The sequence below is a fragment of the Marmota marmota genome, unplaced genomic scaffold (assembly GCF_001458135.2).
Source record: "Marmota marmota marmota unplaced genomic scaffold, marMar, whole genome shotgun sequence".
Classification (NCBI taxonomy): Eukaryota; Metazoa; Chordata; class Mammalia; order Rodentia; family Sciuridae; genus Marmota; species Marmota marmota.
The window spans coordinates 35,912,945-35,937,659 of NW_025999977.1; the positions used below are offsets into that span (position 1 = coordinate 35,912,945).

The 24,715-nt window shown below is 40.8% G+C and overlaps 1 protein-coding gene across 1 annotated transcript in view; it reads left to right on the forward strand.

Moving 5' to 3' along the window:
* The first annotated feature begins 1,769 nt into the window (after window positions 1–1,769).
* Nlrc4 (NLR family CARD domain containing 4) overlaps window positions 1,770–24,715 on the forward strand; it is a 38,076-nt gene continuing 15,130 nt past the window's right edge. Inside the window, exons 1-6 of the mRNA XM_048804948.1 lie at window positions 1,770–2,046; window positions 11,699–11,816; window positions 14,432–14,692; window positions 15,948–17,942; window positions 21,547–21,639; window positions 23,070–23,240. Of these exons, the coding sequence (XP_048660905.1) occupies window position 11,816; window positions 14,432–14,692; window positions 15,948–17,942; window positions 21,547–21,639; window positions 23,070–23,240 (2,521 nt within the window). The 5' untranslated portion in view covers window positions 1,770–2,046; window positions 11,699–11,815. The remainder of the gene's footprint in view (window positions 2,047–11,698; window positions 11,817–14,431; window positions 14,693–15,947; window positions 17,943–21,546; window positions 21,640–23,069; window positions 23,241–24,715) is intronic.

Below are 24,715 nucleotides of genomic sequence, written 5' to 3' on the forward strand. Positions count from 1 at the left end.
TTAGGACCTTACTCAATTGCTGAGGCTGGCCTTAAACTTCTGATCCTCCTGGTTCAGCCTCCTGAGTCCCTGGAGATTACAGGTATGCACTACCACACCCAGCCCCTGTTTGTTCTTTAAAGAAGTAAATAAAGGCAAGAATAAATGATTGTAAAACCACAGTGAGATACTACTTATCCTTTAGAATGGCTGTAGTATAAAAAGACAAGGCTGAGTTCTGTGGTTTACACCTATATTCCCAGCCACTCAGGAGGCTAAGGCAGGAGGATTTTAAATTCAAGGCCAGCCTCGACAACTTAGTGAGACTCTGTCTCAAAATATAAAAAGGGTGGGGATGTAGCTCAGTGGTAGAGTGCTTCTGGATTCAATCCTTAGTACTGGAAAATAATAATAATTACAATAACCAGTTGGCAAGGAGTGGAGAAACTAGAGCCCTTATACACTATTCTATAATGTCAAGTGGTGCTGCTACTTTGGAAAACAGTCTGGCAGTTGGAAGTTTCTCAAATGTGCCATATGAACTAGCAGTTCCACTTCTGGGTATATAACCATGAGAAATGAAAACATGCCCGTGCAGAAACTCATACCCTAATGTTCATAGCAGCATATTCATAATAGCCAAAAGGGGGAAATAATCTCAAAGTTAATCAGCTAATGAGTGGATAAATAAAATTACATATTTTATACAATGTAATATTGCTTGACAATAAAAATAAATGATACATGCTTATGAAAATGGGCATAAATTTATTTATTTTACCATGATATACTACTGCACCAGTCTCCTGTGGCTGCCATAATAAATGACCACCAAAAATCAGTATTTTAGGGTCTGGAGTTGTAGCTCAGTGGTAGAGCTGTTGCCAAGCGTGTGTGAGGCAGTGGGTTTGATTCTCAACACCACATATGAATAAATAAAGGTCTATCAACAACTAAAAATATATTGTAAAAAACTCAGTATCATAGGGCTAAAATCAAGATGTCAGCAGAACCGTACTCCCACTGGAGGCTCTTGGGGAGAATCTCCCCCACCACTCTATTTTTTTTTCCTTTTCCAGCATTAGGAGACTATCAGTATTCTTGGTGTATGACCGTATAACTCCAGTCTCTGACTTCATGGTGACACTGCCTTCCCTCTTCTATCTGTTTCAAATGTCCCTCTGCTTCTCTCTTACAAGGACCCACCTGAATATCCAAAAACTTCACACCCACTTTTAGATCTGTAACCTAATCTCATGTGAAAAGGTATGACCTTCACAGGTGCCAGGGATTAGCACATGATATATTCAAATGATCATTATTCAGCCCACTACAACCATATTTCTACATTTTTCCTTTTTATCCTATGTCATGTGTTATTACAAAAGTAATGGGTATTTGGTACAGGAAATTAAAATATACAGAGAAGCAAAATAAGACAACTTAAAATTCCCCATAATTTTTCTTCCCAGAGGTAAATACCATTCCATTACTATTCTGATGCCTATCTTTGCAGGGTTTTTCCTTGAATGTACATTTACATAAAGGTTTCATTAAAATTGAAAAGTCCACCTGATAGTACAGGCCCAGATCTTACTTCCAAGAAGCCCATCTCACAGTTGTGGGAAACATACTTCCCTAAAAAATATAGAATGTAGAAATTCACTTTGGGGAAAACTCACATATCCCTCTGCATCAGAAAGGTGAATCTCAGAGTGCTCATTTTGAAACAAGAAGTTACATAACATGAAAAAAAAAGTCTCTGTTACTTTGTGCAAAGCAGAGGAAAGAGTATGCAAGAATGTCATTCACAAGGGCAGAGAGTTGAGAGATTTCTCCATTCCCGGAGCTGAGTATAAGCTATAAGCTGGCTTCCTGGAGTCTCTGACCACAAATTTTGAATGTGTGTGCCAGTGTGAGCCCCTGGCTGTTCAAGTGCAGAAGAGTGTCCCCACACATCATCGGGGGTGTGAACTGGTACTGGTAATCCACGTGCCTGTGCTAACCTTGCCCAGAATCCTGGTGACAGAGAACACTCATTTGCTGGACTGTCTTCTGTGAGTCAAGGTAAGGAGGTGAGCATGACCTTGACTGCTGAAGTGATATGCTTTCAACCAAATCAATACATTCCATTCCTCTCTGTCCCTCCCTCCTTCTCTCTCTTTCTGTTGATCATAAAAAATACATATCTAATGTCCAAAGCACAGGGTCTCATTTTAAGATATAGAATAGATAAATAAATAACAATAGGATCATTATGTTGTGAATAAACAGAAAACAGATGAGTGAATTTCTAGTTTTTGTGTCTTCAAGTCTCAAATTTCACCTCTTCCCTGTTACTTCTACTGATACTCATCTGTCCTTTCTGAACTTGAAGTCCGTGTGTCCCAACCACTCTTACTATGCTTTGACAAAAAGAAAAAGAGCTGTTCAGCATTTCCCCTTTTTGTATACTCGCCTCTCACAAAACAGGAAGGTGTCTGATCTAGAGGAAACCCAGGCTCTGCTATGAAATGGGAAGTAGTTAAAAAGAAACTTCATTCTAAAATGGCTTTTTGTCCACCCACAGAAGGGCAACTGGATTATTCAGCCAGGTACCGAAGGGAGAGGGAATGGGATTTTAAGTATGTTTCAGTGCTAAATATTAAAGTTTTGGTTTATATTCATTTAAAGCTCGTGTCTGTTAGGTTTTCCTCCAGAGAAATGTGATTTTGCATGATTGGTTGGATTTGCCTGCAGGGAAAACTTTAGGGGTGGTTAACTTGGTCTGCTGGGTTTTCACTGGTTTTCTCTGAGTTGATGTTTAAAAGTACATTGGAGTCTGGGAGGTACATTTGTGTTAACTTTGAAACAAAGTGAGGGAGACCTTGAAAACATATTTTGGCATTACAGAAAGGAAACCCAGTCTTTTTTTAAATTTTTTTTATTGGTTGTTCAAAACATTACAAAGCTCATGACATATCATCTTTCATACATTTGACTCAATTGGGTTATGAACTCCCATTTTTACCCCAAATACAAATTGCAAAATCACATCGATTACACACTCACATTTTTACATAATGGCATATTAGTGACTGTTGTATTCTGCTACCTTTCCTATCCCCTAGTATCCACCCTCCCCTCCCCTCCCATCTTCGCTCTCTACCTCATCTGCTGTTGTTCAATTCTCTCCCTTGTCTCCCCCCTTTCCCCTCACAACCTCTTATATGTAATTTTGTGTAACATTGAGGATCTCCTACCATTTCCATATGCTTTCCCTTCTCTCTCCCTTTCTCTCCCCCCACTCGTCTTTGTTTAATGTTAATCTTTTCCTCATCCTCTTCCTCCCTGTTCTGTTCTTAGTTGCTCTCTTTATATCAAAGAAGACATTTGGCATTTGTTTTTTAAGGATTGGCTAGCTTCGCTTAGCATAATCTGCTCTAATGCCATCCATTTCCCTGAAAATTCTATGATTTTGTCATTTTTTAGTGCTGCGTAATACTCCATTGTGTATAGATGCCACATTTTTTTTATCCATTCATCTATTGAAGGGCATCTAGGTTGGTTCCACAGTCTTGCTATTGTGAATTGTGCTGCTATGAACATCGATGTAGCAGTGTCCCTGTAGCATGCTCTTTTTAGGTCTTTAGGGAATAGACCAAGAAGGGGAATAGCTGGGTCAAATGGTGGCTCCATTCCCAGCTTTCCAAGAAATCTCCATACTGCTTTCCAAATTGGCTGCACCAATTTGCAGTCCCACCAGCAATGTACAAGTGTACCCTTTTCCCCACATCCTCGCCAGCACTTGTTGTTGTTTGACTTCATAATGGCTGCCAATCTTACTGGAGTGAGATGGTATCTTAGGGTGGTTTTGATTTGCATTTCTCTGACTGCTAGAGATGGTGAGCATTTTTTCATGTACTTGTTGATTGACTGTATGTCCTCCTCTGAGAAGTGTCTGTTCAGGTCCTTGGCCCATTTGTTGATTGGGTTGTTTGTTCTCTTATTGTCTAATTTTTTGAGTTCTTTGTATACTCTGGATATTAGGGCTCTATCTGAAGTGTGAGGAGTAAAAATTTGTTCCCAGGATGTAGGCTCCCTATTTACCTCTCTTATTGTTTCTCTTGCTGAGAAAAAACTTTTTAGTTTGAGTAAGTCCCATTTGTTTATTCTTGTTATTAACTCTTGGGCTATGGGCGTCCTATTAAGGAATTTGGAGCCTGACCCCACAGTATGTAGATCGTAGCCAACTTTTTCTTCTATCAGACGCAGTGTCTCTGATTTGATATCTAGCTCCTTGATCCATTTTGAGTTAACTTTTGTGCATGGCAAGAGAAAGGGATTCAGTTTCATTTTGTTGCATATGGATTTCCAATTTTCCCAGCACCATTTGTTGAAGATGCTATCCTTCCTCCATTGCATGTTTTTGGCCCCTTTATCAAATATAAGAAAGTTGTAATTTTGTGGATTGGTTTCTGTGTCCTCTATTCTGTACCATTGGTCCACCTGCCTGTTTTGGTACCAGTACCATGCTGTTTTTGTTACTATTGCTCTGTAGTACAGTTTGAACTCTGGTATCGCTATACCTCCAGATTCACACTTCCTGCTTAGAATTGCTTTTGCTATTCTGGGTCTTTTGTTTTTCCATATGATTTTCATGATTGCTTTATCTATTTCTACAAGAAATGCTGTTGGGATTTTGATTGGCATCGCATTAAACCTGTAGAGAACTTTGGGTAATATCGCCATTTTGATGATGTTAGTTCTGCCTATCCATGAACAGGGTACATTTTTCCATCTTCTAAGATATTCTTCTATCTCTCTCTTTAGGGTTCTGTAGTTTTCATTATATAAATCTTTCACCTCTTTTGTTAGGTTGATTCCCAAGTATCTTATTTTCTTTGAGGATATTGTGAATGGAGTGGTTTTCCTCATTTCCATTTCAGAAAGGAAACCCAGTCTTGTTGCTGAGATTATCATTAGAATCACAGATCAGCACATCCCTGGGAACCCCCTTTGTGTATCGAAATTTTCTCTTCTTATAAGGATACAGTTAGACTGGATTAGGCTCATCTGAATAGCTTCATTTTAACTTCATTCTTTAAAACACCTATCTTCAAATACAGTCACATTTAGAGCTTCAGCATTTGGACTTGGAAGGGAATGGATAATTCAGTCCAAGATATAACATTAACAGTAATAAGTGACATTGCTAGAGTCTAAAGATATAAGAACATTCTAGAGACTTTTACTAGAAATGAAGACAGATAACACACACTGTCCATCTCTACCCCAACTACTACCATGTTTAATCTCCACACAAGTCCTAGGAGGTGGGTAATACACATGTATTTCAGTAAAGAAAGCAAGACCAAGAAAGGCCAACTAACACTCTGGAGTGCCCATCTCACAAGCTGCAGAGCGAGGATTTGAATTCAGGCTCACAATGCCAAAGTCAAAATGCATTTTCCATTTCCATGTGCTTCCTCTTTCCCTCATTTCATCCATGAATTGTGGGAATGACTCCAAAAGACATGGGTCATGAGTCCTGAGGAACTTTAGTTCTCTGAGGAGCTTGTGTTATACCATGTGGAAGAAAATACCTATTTTTAGAATTTGTTCAAAACATTATTTTCCAAGATACAACTATAGGAAAAGGACTTTTCCCACCCAATTCAGTTTTTCACTGGACAGAATTCTGGGAGGAGAGGAGTAGCAGAGCCAGAGCCAAGGTCTAGGGATGCAAACTGGTCCCAGTACTGTTCTTCAACCAAAAGCGTAACTCAGAATTGACTACAGGAGCAGGGAAACCTTTAGGGATGGTTAACCTGGCCTGCTGGATTTCATTGGTTTTCTTCAAATTAATTTTATTGAATTGACTTTATTCTCCGGAGCATTAATTGACTCTGACTTGGTTCCCCATTCTGGCCACAGATTTTCTGTGACTAGGAAGACTACTTCCAGTATCCAAATGAAGATGCATTTTTTAGCATCTTCAAAATCAGCTGAGATTCTTTCCCGATGATCCCTGCAGCAATTTCAATTCTTTCAGCTGACAAATGACTGGATGACCAACTCTGGGATTAATTGATTTTGTTTACTTGTGAATAGAGGGAACTTGGCTTCTTTCTCATCTTCTTCCTCTTTTTTCTGTTCTCACTTAAACTCTGACCCAATCTGTAGAGGTCTGACTCCTCCCAGGTCCACCCCTTTTGGGGGAGGTAGAAAAGGAAGGAAGAATTAACAGTAGTTGCTACTTATCAAGTTTTTTCTGTGTGCTAGTCCCTACCCTTTGATCTGGGACTCTCAGCTTGTTAGTAAGACAGCTGGAATTTGGACCCTACGCTGGCACTGGAAGAGGCCTTTGCTTATATCCCCGAGCTGCCCAACCCCTGTCCCCCACAGCTCTTTCCTATGCTGCTTTCTCTGCCTGGAAATGGCCTTTCTACACTACTGTCTGGTAGACTTTGGTTTCCCTCAAGTACAGCTCAAAAGTCACTTCGATTGATTGTGACTAAATATTCACAAGTAATAAATGTTACTGCTGGAAGTGTACTTCATGAGGACCTAAGAAACCTGAACTCTTAACTACTTCCAAAAAAAAAAAGTCACCTCGCCCAGGTAGAATTAAACATCCCTCTGAGGGAGCTCCCTGGAAAACTGACCTTCAAACATTCATTGACCTTGACTCACAAGAAAGACATCTATATTACCACCTAGTGCCAGGATACATAAATCATTGAAATAAAATTTTCATGGGAAAATACAGTGTTTCTTATCATTTTAGTTCTAGTCCATATTTGGGTGGGGGGGTACCAGGGATTGAACTCAGGGGCACTCACCCACTGAGCCAAATCCTCAGCCCTATTTTGTATTTTAGAGACAGGGTATCACCGACTTGCCTAGCACCTCGCCTATTGCTGAGGCTAGCTTTGAGCTTGTAATCCTTCTGTTTCAGCCTCCCAAGCCACTAGGATTACAGGGGTGCACCACTGCGCTGAGCTTAATCCATATTTTTTTTTAAAAACATGGAATAGAAATAGAAAATCATACAAAAATAGAAATATTAAATAAAATAGTTTTGAAAATATGTAGCATAAATATACACAAATATAGAAATGGAAAAAAGAAAATTATTTTTTAAAAATATGGAATACTTTGAAGATATTTAAGTGTTTGTGACCCACTTAATTTATTATCATGACCCATTATCATGAGCGGATCACTGGAAAACTGCCCTGGAAGACACACTTTCTTCCTCCAACAGACTCTCCTGATGCTCTCAGCTCTGAAATCCTCTGACTCCTCAAACAGAGGTCTTAGGGCCCAGGTTTTTTGGTTCAGAGGAAAGCAAATTTTGGTCCCCATCCACTAGCCACCTAAAATGCAAAGTGTATTTTAACCTCATTTGTTTGTCCAGTAAAAGAAAGTCTGGCCCTAAAAGCATAATTATTTGTATCTTAGCAGAATGCACTTAGTTTTTTTGACATTTGAAAAAATAATTTTGAATACCCCATCCTTTACATAACAACATTATTTTCAAAAACAATTATGTAATGAAGTGAATGTTAATAATGGATAGAAATTCGTGCATTGAATTTTTTCATTTTTACATTTATGAAGAATTTTTATTGTGGAAAGACGTATGTAACATAAAATTTATCATCTTCACCATTTTTCAGTGTATAGTTCCATAGTATTGTATATATTCACGTTGTAGAATCTTTGTGTTTGTTTGTTTGTTTGGTAGCAGGAATTGAATCCAGGGATGCTTAACCACTGAACCACATCCCCAGCCCTTTTTATTTTTTATTTTGAGACAGTCTCTAAATGGCATAGGGCCTGGCTAAGTTGCTGAGGCTGGTTTTGAACTCTCAATCCTCCTGCCTCAGCCTCTCTGGGATTACAGGTGTGGTTCTAGATTTTATTTATCTTGCAAAACTGAAACACTATTCCTATTAACAACTCTCCATTTCCTGCAGTTGTTGATTTTCCTTTATTCAGCTTTAACTTAATAAACTGAAGTAACATTTCTACCTCTTTACATGCCAGACCGAAAGCCAGAGGTCAAAAAAGTGTCTTGTATCCTGGTGAGGTGGCTTAGGAGGCTGAGGCAAGAGAATCGCAAGTTCATCCTCAGCAAATTAATAAATTGCCCTGTCTCGAATAAAAAATAAAAAGGGCTGGGTTGTAGCTCAATGGTAAAGCACACGTGGGTTCAAAAAACTTCAGTGCCAAGAATAAAAATTAAAAATGTGTCTTAAAGATAGAAATCAGGGGACTGGAATTGTGGCTCGGGGGTTGAGCACTCGCCTAGTACATTCGAGGACCTGGGTTTGATCCTCAGCACCACATAAAAATAAATAAAATAAAAGTATTGTGTCCAACTGCAACTAAAAAATAAATATTGGGGCTGGGGATGTGGCTCAGTTGTAGAGCATTTGCCTGGCATGTGTGAAGCACAGGGTTCGATTCTCAGCACCACATATAAATAAATAAAGATTTTTTAGACAACTAAAAATATTTTAAAAATTAAATATTAAAAAAATATAGAAAATCAGGGCTAGGATTGTGGCTCAGTGGTAGAGCATTTGCCTAGCATGTGTGAGGCACTGGATTCAAGTCTCAGCACCACATATAAATAAATAAAATAAGTATCCATCGACAACCAAAAAAAAAAAAAACACTTTTTAAAAAAATATATAGAAATCAGCTGTGTGCAAAGCACATCTATAAACCCAGTTACTCAGGAAGCTGAAACAGGATTGTGAATTTCAGGCCAGCCTGGGCAAGAAGGCAAGACCCCATCTCAATTTACAAAAACAAAATAGAAATCAGTAAAAATGATTTTAACATTTATATGGGAATATAAATGATTTCAAAGGAGAACAAAATTGGAGGATTTATTATACTACCTGATTTTGTGGGGGCTGAGGGGTACTGAGGATTGAACCAGGAGTGCTTTACCACTGAGATACATCCCCAGACCTTTTTTTAAAACATTGAGACAGGGTCTGGATAATTTGCTGGGGCTGGCTGCAAATTTATGATCTTTCTGCTTCAGCCTCCAAAGCTGCTGGGCTTGCAGGTGTGTGCCACTGTTCCTAGCACATACTACCTGATTTTAACACTTATGAGGACACAGTAATCAAGAAAATTTATTTTTTTTCCAGTGCTAAGGATATAACCCAGGGCCTTGTAATGCTAGGCAAGCAGTCTACAACAGAGATAGAGCCCCTTGCCCAAGGAACCTCAACCTTTTATCTCACACCATAAACAAAAATTTTCTCAAAATGAATCAACAATCTTAAGTGTAAGTGAATCATGATATCCAGTGTAAAAGCTAAAATCATAAGATCCCTAAAAAAACTTGGGTGAAAAACCTTTGGGGCTTAAATAACAATGATTTTGTAAATATGACACAAAAATCATGAATTAAAAAAAGCAAAAATTAATAAGCTAGATGTTTTAGTCTGCTTTGCATCACTGTGACCAACAGACCTGACAAGAACAATATAAAGGAGAAAAAGCTTATTTGGACTCATATTTCAGAGGTTCAGTTCTGAAAATATGAGCCATAGCTCTGGGCCTGAGGATGGCAGAAGGATGTGGCAGAGGAAAGCAGCTCAGCACATGGCAACTTGGAGGCAGAGAGAGCTCTGTTCACCAGGGACAAAATATAAAACCCAAAGACACACCCCTAGTGACCTACCTCCTCTCGCCATACCCTACCTGTTTATAGTTACTGTCCCGTTCATCACTGTCAGCGGATTAATCTACTGATTAGGTTACGACTCTTACATTATCTAGCACGGGAGCTTTTGGAGACACCTCATATCTAAACCATGACACTGAAGTTCATGAAAATGAAAATATTTGGCTCTTGAGAAGATGTAAGAGGATGCACATCAAACCATGTTTTCTATATTCCATATTTTATGATGTCATAATTTTGGGAGTCTTTATTCAATTTATATGAATTTATAAAAGAGATTAGACTAATTTATGATGAAAAAAATCAGAATAATGATTGCCTCTGAAGATGTGGTAGAGATGGAATTTGGGAAGGCGTTTAAGATACTTTTTAAGGAGAAGGCAGTGTTCTATCTCATGACAGGTTTTTGAAGTGTAAGCCTTTCAAAACTCATTAAAGAGTACAGTTAAGATCTGCAAGCTACATCCTCAGGCCTTCAATGTATATATTTTTTTCTAAAAAAAAAAGTATTGAATTCTATTTAATGATACAGATGTAGAATGTATTCATGTCGAAGCTGGGTGTGGTGTCATGCTAGGTACCCAGGAGGCTGAGGCAGGAGGATCTCAAGTTTGAGGCCAGCCTTGGCAACTTAGACCCTGTATCAAAAATTAAAAAATAAAAAGGGCTGGGATATATCTCAGTGGTAAAGCACCCCTGGATTTAATCCCCAGTACAAAAAATAAATAAAGAATGTATTGATGTCTATAACTTATGTTGAATAAACAAAAATAAGCAAAAAGGATTGATTAATAGATAGAGGGATAGATAATTAGATTGGTATATGATAAAGTAACCATAGCCAAATATTAATTGTAGGATATATGTGGTGGTTATGAAATACTTTTGTGTAGCTTTTTAAAAATTTCATGTTATGTTTGAAATTTTTCATAGTAAATGTTAGGGAAAATAATGCTGTTTCTAATTCAGGATCTTTGTCTTCATCCTAAAGCAGCGGGGTGTGTATGTGTGAATAGACAGCAGTGGTGGTGGGTGCAGATGGTGATCTGACTTATTTGGCTCAGGGAGGGACATAGGGAGAGCAACGATAGGCCAAAGCACTACGCGTCTGGGTCTCTGCTTTTCAGCACACATTTTAAAATGTATAAGGGGCAAGAAAGAGAAAGGGAGTCGATTTCTACACTTTTTGGAAAGATAAAAGGCCAGGACTACACCAAGAAGTAGAATTATGTTTATTATCTTAAAATATCACTTTGAACATGCTTCTGGTATTGCTATTGCTCCCAATTGCCCCTAGAACAATATACAAATGCCTCATCATGGCATACAAGTCTTTCTATGGTGTTTCTCCTTTGTACCCTCACAGCACACCTCCTCTTTCTGTTTCTTCAGTCACTCGTACTCTCTGTCTCATATTGTCGCTCATTTCCTCTATTATGCAAGCCTTCTTACCTTCCGCCACCTCCAGCCAAACCCCCTGTTCTCATCTTACTATACTTTAAGACTTGGATTATGTGCTGTCTCCTGCCTGAAAACTTCTTCCCTGGATGAGTCTAGTGCGTGTCACTCTTTTTTTTTTTTTAATATTATTTTTTAGTTGTCAGTGAATCTTTATTTTATTTATTTATATGCGGTGCTGAGAATCAAACCCAGTGCTTCACCCATGCTTCACTCTTACCTGGAGCAATTGGAGAGAACTTACCCTCAGCACCATCCTTTTTGGCACTTACCCCTACCATCTTTTGCTATTTAATTCCAAGTCACCTTCTTAGCTTTCACCAGCATCAACTGGAAGAAACTTTGAGAAGGGCAGAGTCCCACTTGAACACAGTCTAGAGTTCTAGGTCAAGAGTGCAGACACCTGGGTTCTCCTTAGGTTTTTCTCATAAAGAGCCAATGGCTTTGAGCAAGTTTTTATTTGGCTTGGACCATCATTATCTCATCTCTAAGAAGAGGGGCATTAGCTGGATAATTGCTCCAGTCCTCCAATGTGATTGTTTCTGGTTCTGTTTTGTTTTATAGAATGAAGGATAATTTTACAGAAAGAAGAGGACAATATTGCAATCATCTTTGACAGGTCCATTTGGAAATAATATCTTCTACTAGATATAGAAAGGTAGAACACTTTTATTCAGAACAAGTAAGTATATTGCAAATTACATCTGCCTAGTTGTATAGTTGTGGAGATCAATTCATGCCTTCATCTGACTTGTTAGAGGTAGAATTCTTAACAAATTAAGAACAATAACTCTGTTGTTTGGGCACATTCATTTATGGATATGGCAGCCTGTGAATAAAAGGTCAAACCACAGACAGGACAGAACAAAGAGCGACTGTTGGTTCTCTGTCATCACCTATTCACTCTTACCCTTCCATCCAGATAGCAGAGCTACATGCATTAAGATCATTGGGAAGAAACAGTGTAGACCCAAGTGGTACTCAAAATTAACTCTTTCCATTCTGATGAGAGTATGCTATCCAATGTCGGAGCCACTAGCCACATATGGCTACATGACTGTGAATTTAATTAAGTTAAAATTTGGGCTGGGGATGTGGCTCAAGCGGTAGCGCGCTCACCTAGCATGCGTGCGGCCTGGGTTCGATCCTCAGCACCACATACAAAAAACAAAGATGTTGTGTCCGCCGAAAACTAAAAAATAAATATAATTCTCTCTCTCTCTCAAAAAAAAAATTAAGTTAAAATTTAATTTTATGTCAAAATTCAATTGGACAGTCACTTAGCCATGTTTCTAGTGTGCCTAATGGCTACCATACTAGACAGTGCAAATGGAGAACATGGTCATCATCTCAGAAAGTTCTGCTGTAAAGTGCTGGTCTAGACAAAGAGATATTCTGAAAAAAATGAAGAATGAATGAATAAGCAAGCTTGTTTTCATTTAACTATTTTGTTAAAGAAGTGTATGATGGTCCACACTTATGGAGATATATCATGATTAAAATAAGAGGAGTATATTTTAGTTACATGACAGTTAACAAAAACTATGTTTCTTACAGTTATATAGCATGGCTAGTGGCAACTATATCATGTACATATATAGTCAAAGGTTAAATAGGATGGAGATATACCATAATTAGTAATAAGAATATCTTACAGTTATACGCAGGATATTTATAATGTATAGTATGTAAGGTATACTTTTTAAATTTTAAAACATTTGTATGTATATGACTTTACTCAATAAAACTAATCTTTAACATACTCTGAGAAAGTATCAGTGTCTTCATTTTACAGTTGAAGACATGGCCTCCGAAAGGCTCTCTTGTGAACATGCATCAATCTACAGAACTTTCTGAAGCTACATGTTCTTCAGCTGTAAAATTAAGGTCACATGAGACAAAGTCATAGAGGTTATTCCAGAAGGAGGGTGCAGGAGCCAAGAGCACAGGTGAGACTCCAGAGGAAAGGGACAGGACTCTTCTATAGGACTGGTAGACAGGGTTGGACAACATCCCAGCTGAAGTTAGCTGTAGAGATCTGCGAAGTTGAGAAAGGGAAGTTGACATGGGATCCTGGCATTGGAGAGCTCGAGAGTGCATTTCAGACCAGAGAGGACTTAGGGGTTTTAGGAGAAGCATCTTTACTCACTGATCAATCAAGAAGGGTTTGAAAACCAGGAGCAACCTAGGCCAGGAAGAAAACTAGCAGACCTTGAGAGTGAAAAACCAGGAAAGTATTTCTCAGAGCTGTTATGGATACAGTGTGGTATAGTGCCTTTGAGAGACCTTGCAAAGCTGGGTGCAAAAATGATAGAGCTTTCCCAGAAACCAAGAGAAACTAGAGATTGGATATAGTCCAATGTTTGCAGTGATACTCTTCAGAAAAGACCAAAGTCTGAGAGATAAAAAAGGCTGTTTCTTTGGTGACAGCAGGATAATGACTAAAAATTATAGCTAACATGTCTCGAGCTATTACTTTATCTGGGATACTGTACATGAACTCTCAAAACAACTTCATAAGTTAAATATTGTTCTCAACCCCTTGGTACAGATGAGGAATCAGTGTGGTATGCTAGAGCTGGTTCTGTTTTTATACTCTGATTGTTGAATTTTTAGGATTTTTGGCATGTGACATGTTGTTAGCTTGAAATTGACCATGGTGGAAATACTGAATCAGCTACGGGGCTTGGTAAATGCTATATATTAGACCCTCTATCTCCAGAGAGCCAATTTGTTATACATTTAGCAACACATCATTTAACAGGGTCAAAGAGGTTTAGCAACTTGCCAAGTTTACATGGTAGCAATTGTCAGAGTCTAGGTTAATTCATTACTCTAAAACCTACAGTTTTACCACTCTGACATCATTGGGGACACTTTTTTAAAAAACATTTTTAATTGTAGATGGACACAATACCCTTATTTTATTTATTTATTCATATGTGGTGCTGAGGATTGAACCCAGTACCTCACACATGCTAGGTGAGTGCTCTCCACTGAGCGACAACCCCAGCCCACTGGGGTCACTTTTATATCGGGGACAAGATATAAAAGTACACCTTACTTCATCACCAATACAAAACCATCGGACTCACCAAGGACTCTGGAGTCAGGGATAAGGAGTTTTGCACAGCATTTATTGAGGGCCTGGAATTCAGGCACTTGACATTTCCATAATTCAAGATGTGTACAGCGGGAAGGGGGTGGGGAGTGAGCAGTACTGAGCTCTGACATCAGATGCTGATATGCATATTTTATATAAATAAATTAATATGTATATTCCCCTTGTCTCCTCAGTGAATTTTATAAAGGAAAATAGTCAAGACCTCATTCAAAGGATGGGCATAACTGTTACCAAGCAAATTGTGGATGACCTGTTTGGGTGGAATGTTCTGAACAGTGAAGAAGTAAGCATGATTTATTGTGAGAAGGTGGAGCAGGATGCTGCACGAGGGATCATTCACATGATTTTGAAAAAGGGCTCAGAGGCCTGCAACCTCTTTCTTAACTGTCTTGAAAAATGGAACTACCCTCTGTATCAGGACTTGAATGGACAAAGTAAGTATCAGTTGCTTGCATTTATTTCTACAAATAGAATGGACCATGAGGAGGATCCCTAAGCCCACGACAGAGCTTCCCTCTTCATATTTCCTAGCAGTGAGCTCTGGTTCATGCTAAAGAAAAGCTCTCATTTGATCACTTAAGATTACATGAGACACAGTTGTAGAGGATATCCCCATAAGGAGGATGAAGAAGCCAAATATGGAGACTGGAGGATATGGAACATGACAACCTTCAAGACAGAGAGACCTGGGAGGAGAGAGGGAGGAAGAGGACAAATATTGATCCTTTCCCAATAAATTCTTTCCCAGTGACCTCAAAGGAAGTAACCAAACATTAATTCTTTCCCAGTGACAACACAATGACCCCCAGAGGAAGCAGATAAACTCTGGACCCTCCATTCTTGCCCAGTAAAAATAAGCCTCTAATTTTTACAAGCTCTTTCCTGAATGCCCAAACTGACACATTCTGTTGAAGAGATTACGTCATCTCTCAGGGTAACATGTAAAAACCCAGATCCCTTCTGTAAACAGGGGCCATTTTCTACTCAGAAAGTGAGCCCCTCTGATGCCTGACTCCGCTGGTAAATAAAAGGCACTGCTGATCCGTGAAGTCTGCTCTCATCCTGGGTACTTATTACAGTGCCAAAACTGTTTTGGTTATTATGCTTACAGAAGCCAAATAAGTAACCCAAAAGCCAGGAAATAAATGACTTATTATCATTTCAAAGCATACACTCATAAATTCCTTGATCTACCTATGGATGAGCAGCCCAGCTGACTACCTTCTCTATGATCTAAGCACCATGGCAAAGACAGTCTAACTGACCGAGGGAGAACAACTCTGCTTTACGTAAAACAGTAATTTTAATTCCTTTAAATGAGCAGCTTATGTCATGACAGGTTTTAATCAAAGTGAAGGCTATTCAACTGGAAGTTGCCCCTAACCATCACCTTCAACCAAATCCTCCACTTTCCTTAATCCAAACACAGGCTCCAGCCATTTCAAATCAGCAGCTGCATGGTTTGGTAGCAGAAAGAAAGAAATGGAAGGCAAAAGGGGAGAGGAGGGAAGAGGTGCCAGGGGAAAGCAGCAGGAGATGTGGAACGCTTTGTGCAGGCTCAGAACTGGAGAAGGACATGAAAGCCCTCTATGATATCACTCAGCTTTATCCCCCCTTCGTTCTCCTCACCTCCAGGGATTGAGGGCACATAGAATGGTGGCCTCTCTAACATCACCTCTTTTCTAACAGGTCTTTTTCATCAGCTATCAGAAGGAGACTTAGATGATTTGGCTCAGGATTTAAAAGATTTATACCGTACCCCCTCTTTTCTGAACTTCCATCCCCTGGGTGAAGATATTGATATTATTTTTAATTTGAAAAGGACCTTCACAGAGCCTATCCTTTGGAGGAAGGACCAACACCATCACCGTGTGGAGCAGCTGACCCTGAGTGGTCTGCTGGAGACTCTGCAGAGCCCCTGCATCATTGAAGGGGAATCGGGCAAAGGCAAGTCCACCCTGCTACAGAGAATCGCCATGCTCTGGGCCTCCGGGAAGTGTGGGGCCCTGACCAAGTTCAAATTTGTCTTCTTTCTTCGTCTAAGCAGAGCCCAGGGTGGACTGTTTGAAACCCTGTGTGATCAGCTGGTGGATGTACCTGACACAATCGGGAAGCGCACCTTCATGGCTATGCTGCTGAAGCTAAGGCAGGGGGCTCTGTTTCTCCTTGATGGCTACAATGAATTCCAGCCTGAGAACTGCCCAGAAATAGAAGCCCTGATAAAGGAAAACCACCGCTTCAAGAACATGGTCATAGTCACCACCACCACCGAGTGCCTGAGGCACATCAGGCAGTTTGGTGCCCTGACTGTCGAGGTGGGGGACATGACAGAGGACAGTGCCCGGGTTCTCATCCGGGAAGTGCTGATTAAGGAGCTTGCTGAGGGCTTGCTGCTCCAAATTCAGAAATCCCGGTGCTTGAGGAATCTGATGAAGACCCCTCTCTTCGTGGTCATCACTTGTGCCATCCAGATGGGTGAGAGTGAGTTCCACTCTCACACACAAACCACACTGTTCTGTACCTTCTATGATCTGCTGATACATAAAAACAGGCACAAACATAAAGGCGCAGCAGCAAGTCATTTAACCCGGAGCCTAGAGCACTGTGGAGACCTGGCTCTGGAGGGGGTGTTCTCCCACAAATTTGACTTTGAGCTGGAGGACGTGTCCAGCGTGAATGAGGATGTCCTGCTGACAACTGGTCTCCTCTGTAAATACACAGCTCAAAGGTTCAAGCCCAAGTATAAATTCTTCCATAAGTCCTTCCAGGAGTACGTAGCGGGACGCAGGCTCAGCAGTTTATTGATGTCTCCCAAGCCAGAGGAAGTCACCAAGGGGAAGAGTCACTTGCAGAAAATGGTTTCCATTTCAGACATTACCTCCCTGTATAGCAACCTGCTCCTGTATACATGTGGGTCCTCTGCTGAAGCCACCAGAGCTGTCATGAGGCACCTTGCTGCTGTGTATCAACATGGCAGCCTGATAGGGCTTTCCATCACCAAGAGGCCTCTCTGGAGACAGGAATCTATGCAGAGTTTGAAGAACACCACTGAGCAAGAAATTCTGAAGGCCATCAACATCAATTCTTTTGCAGAGTGTGGCATCAATTTATTCCATGAGAGTATATCTAAATCAGCCCTAAGCCAAGAATTCGAAGCTTTCTTTCGTGGTAAAAGTTTGTATATCAATTCAGAGAATATCCCTGACTACCTATTTGACTTCTTCGAACACTTGCCTAATTGTGCAAGTGCTCTGGACTTCATCAAACTGGATTTCTATGGAGGCACCTCAGGTTCACAGGACAAGGCTACAAAAGATGGAACGAGAATCCCCACAGAAGAGTCCTCGGAAACCTACATTCCCAACCGGGCTGTGTCTTTGTTCTTCAACTGGAAACAGGAATTCAAGACTCTGGAGGTCACACTCCGGGATTTCAGCAGGTTGAATAAACAAGATATCAAATACCTAGGAAAGATATTCAGCTCCACAGCAAGCCTCAGACTGTCGGTTAAGAGATGTGCCGGTGTGGCTGGAAGCCTCAGTTCAATTCTCAGCACCTGCAAGAATATTCATTCCCTCATGATAGAAGCCAGTCCCCTCACCATAGAAGACGAACAGCACATCACATCTGTGACAAACCTGACAACTTTGAGTATTCATGACCTGCAGACTCAACAGCTGCCAGGTATTGCATACATGAGCAGTTTAAGCTATAACTAAGTCTGGCTGGGTACTCTGGAGATATTCGATATCATGTAGTTTTATTTTCAGCTTTCCAATAGTTTCTAGCAGATGTTAGGACTTAGAATGGAGGTGAGACGGCTGGGGAGAGAGGTCTATGTAGAGGAAGGAGTGTCAGGGAAGATTTCCAGAGCTGAGAAGTTTTATATATATCATAAAAAATTATATATTCTAAAATATATTTTTATCTAGTATATATTATTATAATAAGATATACTAATTATTAAGTATATACATATTTTTATTATTTAAAATATATGTAAAATATACAATGTAGGCAAAGCTTGTCTTCAGCAAACCCTTCCCCCCATCAGCATCTCCATCTCTACCCAACACCCACTGTTTCCCTGCCAAGTGGCACCCTGTTCTGGGAGAAAATCCAGCCTGTAAGTTAGTCACCTTGTAGAAACTAATGACTAATTTTGTTACTAGATTCTCATCTGGAAAAGTGCAAAGTATATCTTGCCCCATTGTTACTGCAAGTATTGTTTATTTAGAAGAAATATTTTAGGAGTGTATACTGGCTAACATGAAGAAATTTCAGACACCAGGTACATACATGTGGGGGCAAGGTTTTGGGTAAAGGGGAATCTTCTTCAAATTCCAAATAACACGAGAGGTGAGCATCTTCCCTGCCTGTGTAGAGCAACCTTGTTAACAAAGCAGGGCTGCTAGGGGTGGAGATGCGGCCAGCAGGAACCTTGTTCTGCTTCACTGTTTGTTTTCAGTCATAAGTGAGTTCCTGTCCAGTTCTACTTCATGTGCTTCCCAAAGAGGAATTCTCTATGATGTTTAGAATCTAGAATTATTTTGTACAGATCATCTTTGCAACCTCCTACTCAATGCAGGAATCTCTTCTGTAGGATTCTGGATGTTACCTAGACTTTATCAGATGAACTTCCGTGTCAGGAAATGACCATCTTCTTTTGGCAGTTATTCTTTTACAGTGGTCTTGCAAAGTTGTCACTTTTGTGCTGAATTTGGTTTATAAGGTGTTTAGAATTTATATACATATATGTACATATATTAGCACATAGTATATTACATATACACATAATTCATATACACATAATTGTATGTGCTTATGGGATATACAATATGGCATTTCCACATATATATGATGTATAATTAGATTTTAAAATGTTTGTCGATATTTTGCTCTTAATTCTTAAAATTTAATTCATTTTGGGGGTAACATGTTCACTTGGTCCAAGGTTTAAAAGGACCTACAATGAAAAGTCTCCTTCCTGCCCATGTCTTCTAGTCATGACCACCCTCCCTGGAGGACCTACCAGCCTTTTGAAATTTGGAGATATCACACGAAAATATTTGAAATTTGGAGATACCACATGAAATGAGATTTCTTATTTATATTCAAATTTGTTATATTTGGCCACTGTGCGCTCATATCCTTATTGGGAACAATTGGCCAAATCCGCATATCCACTTCTGCATTCCTTGGGCAAGACATGGGTACAGACTCCACCTGTCCTACTTCTTGTAATAACATTACCTTCCTGCCCCTTTTTTGGTAGTTTATGCAGTAAGGTTTAAATGTGTGTAATTCCTAGATCAAAAGGGCGAGTTTGAGAATGAAATGGCATACACCATTCATAATATACAAGGTCCCTTTGCAAAAACAGATGTGGATTGAAGAAAGGCTAATTACCAGGATAGGAAGGTATCCCCCTAGGAACTACATAAGGTTTCCAAGGTTGCTTTTCAACTTTAAGAACTGCCCTTGAATAGCATTTTTCTTAAAACTTCATGTGATTTATAAACCTTAAAAATTCACAAATTAGGGTTGGGGATATAGCTCAACATTGGAATGGTTGTCTAATATCCACAAGCCCCATGGACCTTGTTTGATTTCTAGCATTGAAAAAAAAATTACAATTTCTATTTAATAGCAATATTTTTTCCAAGAAAAATTTCAACTATTGTACTTGTAAATGGAAACTCAAACCAAAATATGTACTCTACTGTGGGAGACCAACCTTGCACGTGACTGAGTCACACTCCCCAGCTGGGTGCTGAGGCACTCAGTCACAGAATGTGGCAGAGCTTTCCCCACTCTTCTTAGGTCAGTTTCTCGTGCATGGGTGTGTCTTGCTACAGCTCCATGGGGCAACTCTGTGGTAGAGTACTTGTCTAGCAAATACACACACAGAAGAGGGAGTACTGGGGATTGAACTCAGGGGCACTCGGCCACTGAGCCACATCCCCAATCCTATCTTGTATTATATTTTGAGACAGGGTCTCATTGAGTTGCTTAGCACTCGTGATTCTCCTGTCTCAGCTTCCCAAGCAGCTGGGATTACAAGCATGCATCTTTCTGTTACTGGTGTCTAGTATAATTCCATTATATTTGGGAAACATGATTATAATTAAGTACAATGCTCATCTCTCTGACACATTTCTGTGTCAATATAATGAGCATTTCTTGCCCATGGTAAAAACTAAAATATTCTGATTGATAATAGAAATGACAGTGATAGAGAGGTGTAGTGATACATGCCTATAATCCCAGCGGCTTGAGAGGCTGAGGCAGGATGATAGCAAGTTCAAAGCCAGTCTCAGCAATTTAGTGAGACACAAAGCAACTTAGCAAGACCCCGTCTCAAAATTTTAAAAAAGCAAAAAGAGCTGGGGATATAGCTCAGTTGGTAGAGTGCTTGCCTCATATGCACAAGGCCCTGAATTTGATCCCTAGCACCCCCCGCCCCCCCCCCCCCCCCCCCCCCCCCCCCCCCCCCCCCCCCCCCCCCCCCCCCCCCCCCCCCCCCCCCCCCCCCCCCCCCCCCCCCCCCCCCCCCCCCCCCCCCCCCCCCCCCCCCCCCCCCCCCCCCCCCCCCCCCCCCCCCCCCCCCCCCCCCCCCCCCCCCCCCCCCCCCCCCCCCCCCCCCCCCCCCCCCCCCCCCCCCCCCCCCCCCCCCCCCCCCCCCCCCCCCCCCCCCCCCCCCCCCCCCCCCCCCCCCCCCCCCCCCCCCCCCCCCCCCCCCCCCCCCCCCCCCCCCCCCCCCCCCCCCCCCCCCCCCCCCCCCCCCCCCCCCCCCCCCCCCCCCCCCCCCCCCCCCCCCCCCCCCCCCCCCCCCCCCCCCCCCCCCCCCCCCCCCCCCCCCCCCCCCCCCCCCCCCCCCCCCCCCCCCCCCCCCCCCCCCCCCCCCCCCCCCCCCCCCCCCCCCCCCCCCCCCCCCCCCCCCCCCCCCCCCCCCCCCCCCCCCCCCCCCCCCCCCCCCCCCCCCCCCCCCCCCCCCCCCCCCCCCCCCCCCCCCCCCCCCCCCCCCCCCCCCCCCCCCCCCCCCCCCCCCCCCCCCCCCCCCCCCCCCCCCCCCCCCCCCCCCCCCCCCCCCCNCCCTACCCCCCCCCAAAAAAAAAGCACAAAGGACTAGGGATGTAGCTCAGTGGCTAAGTGCCCCTGGGTTCAATCCCTGGTATCAATGAAAAAAGAAAGAAATGACAGTAATAATAAATGACATAGTAAATAATAAATAGTTGATGTCGGATGAACATAGTCCAATCTTTATTTATTTATTTATTTTTGGCAGGTGGTCTGATTGACAGCTTGGGTAATTTGAAGAACCTTGTGAAGGTCATACTGGATAACATTAAGATGAATGAGGAAGATGCTATAAAACTAGGTCAGATTTTTGTTTTCCCTAATTGTTTTTTCCTAATTTTTAAAATGTAACTATAATACTATGAATAGTTAGCATAAGAGTCTTTGGCACTGGATGCGTCTACATGGGGCACTGTTTCATGCACTGTGAATATACTGGTTTCCTAGGCATTTCCCAAACTCCCATTACAATCCTTAAGCACTATTTTATTCAAACTGTACACCATCTGACTGTCACCTTTTTAGAGGAGAAAACTGCAGGATGCATTTTTAACTCCCTTCTCCCTGGATGATAGACTATTTTGTATTTAAGGTGATATAAAAAGATTTATACTGTGGTTTCATAAATAAAACTTCATAAATGAAATAAGATGCAGGAAAGAAGGTGGAACAAGAAAATTTTGGGAACACAGCAGAGTCCACAGAGATCCAGGCCCTCAAGGTTAAGGGGAATTCCTGTTGAAGCAGCGTTGTCCAAATAAATGTCCCTTTTTCTTCTTCTTCTCTCTCTCTCTCTCTCTCTCTCTCTCTCTCTCTCTCTCTCCACCTCCTTACTCCCCACCTCCCTCCTTGAGCAGCGAAAATGCTCCTTTTTTCCTTCATCAGTGTTCTTTTTCCTTCTACTTTTTGCACAAAGATAATTCATTCCTATAATTCAAATATGGCTGACACCTCCTTACAGGATCCCTGAGAAAATTAATTAATCCAATTAAACTGTTTGCTCTATGCCTATGAATTGGACAGATCATCAAAGCTGGAATGAGCCTGAAAAAATCCATTGGAAACTAGAATGCTTTATAGACTTGCCCAAGGTCTCATGACCTTGGACAAAAGTGGACAGTCTGATTCTGTTATTAAGAAATCAAAATCTGGGACTGGGTTTGTAGCTGAGTGGCAGAGCACTTGCCTAGTACATGTGAGGTATTGGGTTTGATCCTCAGCACCACTTAACAATAAATTAAAAAAATAAAGGCATTGTGAATTATTTAAAAATAGTTATAAGAGTATACATTGAAATGCATTAAAATACTACACATTTTACTACAGTCCTGCTGAGAGAATGACCTCCATAGAAAAGACTTGAATGGGGGCTGGGGTTGTGGCTCAGTGGTGGAGTCTTTGCCTAGCATGCATGAGGTGCTGGGTTCGATCCTCAGCACCACACACACAAAAAAACTAAATAGACAAAGGTAAGGTGTTGTGTCCATCTACAACTAAAAATATTTAAAAAGAAAGAAAAAAAGAAAGGACTTGAATGGTTTGGGAAATTGAAAATTGAGGATTTAAAGAAAAAAACAACTCTGACTCTTGAGGGAACTTGAGGCCTCTCTACAGAAAGAGCATGGAAAGGTCTCTGTGCTGTTTTTCTTTGCCTTTTTTTCAGTCCATTAATCTATGTTTAAATCAAAGTGACTTGGTATCTTAATGTATTTCCTTTCAATTTTTTTGCAGCTGAAGGTCTGACAAACCTGAAAAAGATGTGTTTGTTTCGTCTGACCCACTTGTCTGACATTGGGAAGGGAATGGATTACATAGTCAAGTCTCTATCAGGCCAACCCTGTGACCTTGAAGAAATCCAATTAGTTTCCTGTTGCCTTTCTGCAAATTCTGTGAAAACCCTAGGTAACTATTGTCTCCATGCCCTAAATGAGAACAGAGTAACAGAACATGTGAGACTTTTATACTAATGCACACTAAATCTTACAAATGGAAATTTAATTTAAAAAAATAACTGGGAAAGATGATAAAGATGCATAGGTATTATCCATCCTGTTTTTTAATGATTTCTCTGTGATTGGAATTAAAATTAATTGTTGATGGATGATAGAAGAGAAGTACAGAATAGTTGAAAATGTTATAACTGTGAGAGAAGGTGAAAAGGAAGAAAATAGGAAATTGTTTGAAAAATGTTTGTTTAAAACTTACTGTACATCCTGTCATATAACTTCTGCCCATTAAATACTTATATGAATGGATAAACAAATGATATAAAGTAGAGACATAGGATTTCTTTAAATCCTCTCTGGCCTTGTATACTTAATTCCATCTCAACAGGGTAATGGGTAAGTCTTTGGAGTCCCCACAAGGTATGCATACTAACTATGGAGAAATCTTTCCATATTTCTGAATAAACTGTTCACTTCAGATGTTTTAAGCTTTCAATTTTGGAAAAAAGTAGTGTAACACTTTTAAAATCAGTCCATAAAACTGCTAGGAGTCTAGACAGATTACAAGAAAGCCATTTGTTCACAAATATAAGCTTACAGCTACAGAAACCCATGGTTGGGGCTGGGGGTGTCGCTCAGTGGTAAAGCACTTATATAATATATGTGAGGCCCTGGGTTCAATCTCCAGCACTGCAAAAGAAAAAACAAAGAAATCCATGGTTGGAAAAGGCTAGACAAATATTGGGAACACTGAGAAGGATGAGTATACTCCTTTATTTCTCTACTTGCTACTAGAAGCAACCAGCTTAGAAGTGAAAAGAGAAAATGTATATACTCATGAAACATTGTCTAATTTTTTAAAAGGAAGTAGTTCGAAGTAGTTTTGATAAGAAAACCTTCAGCTAGATTAAGCAAACATGATAAATATATGAATTAAAGAAAAGAATGCATTTCTTAGCTACAGTGATACTGATATATAATGTTTGCATGCAGAGTAGTTTTCTGTATTTTTTTAATCTCAACATATTTGTCTTTGTCATTAAGATATATATTTGATAGTGAGCATAGAGTTAGTCTTACTTTTTTTTCAGTTCTGATTATCTCTGCCCTTTATTTGGAGTGTTTAGTCCATTCATACTTAATATACTTAAGTGTGGATGGATTTGCACCTGCTTCTATCCTATTTGTTTTCTTTTTTCTTTACCCTCATCCTTTTTTTTTTTACTTTCTAAGTTTTGTTGGACACAGTGGCACCTTCCTGTAATCCCAGCAATTTGAGAGGCTTAGGCAGGAAGAACGTGAGTTTAGAGCCAGCCTCAGCAACTTAGTGAGGCCCTGAGCAACTCAGTGGGACCCTGTTTCTAAATAAAATATAAAAAGGTCTGGGGATGTGGCTCAGTGGTTAAATACTGCTGAGTTCAATCCCTGGTC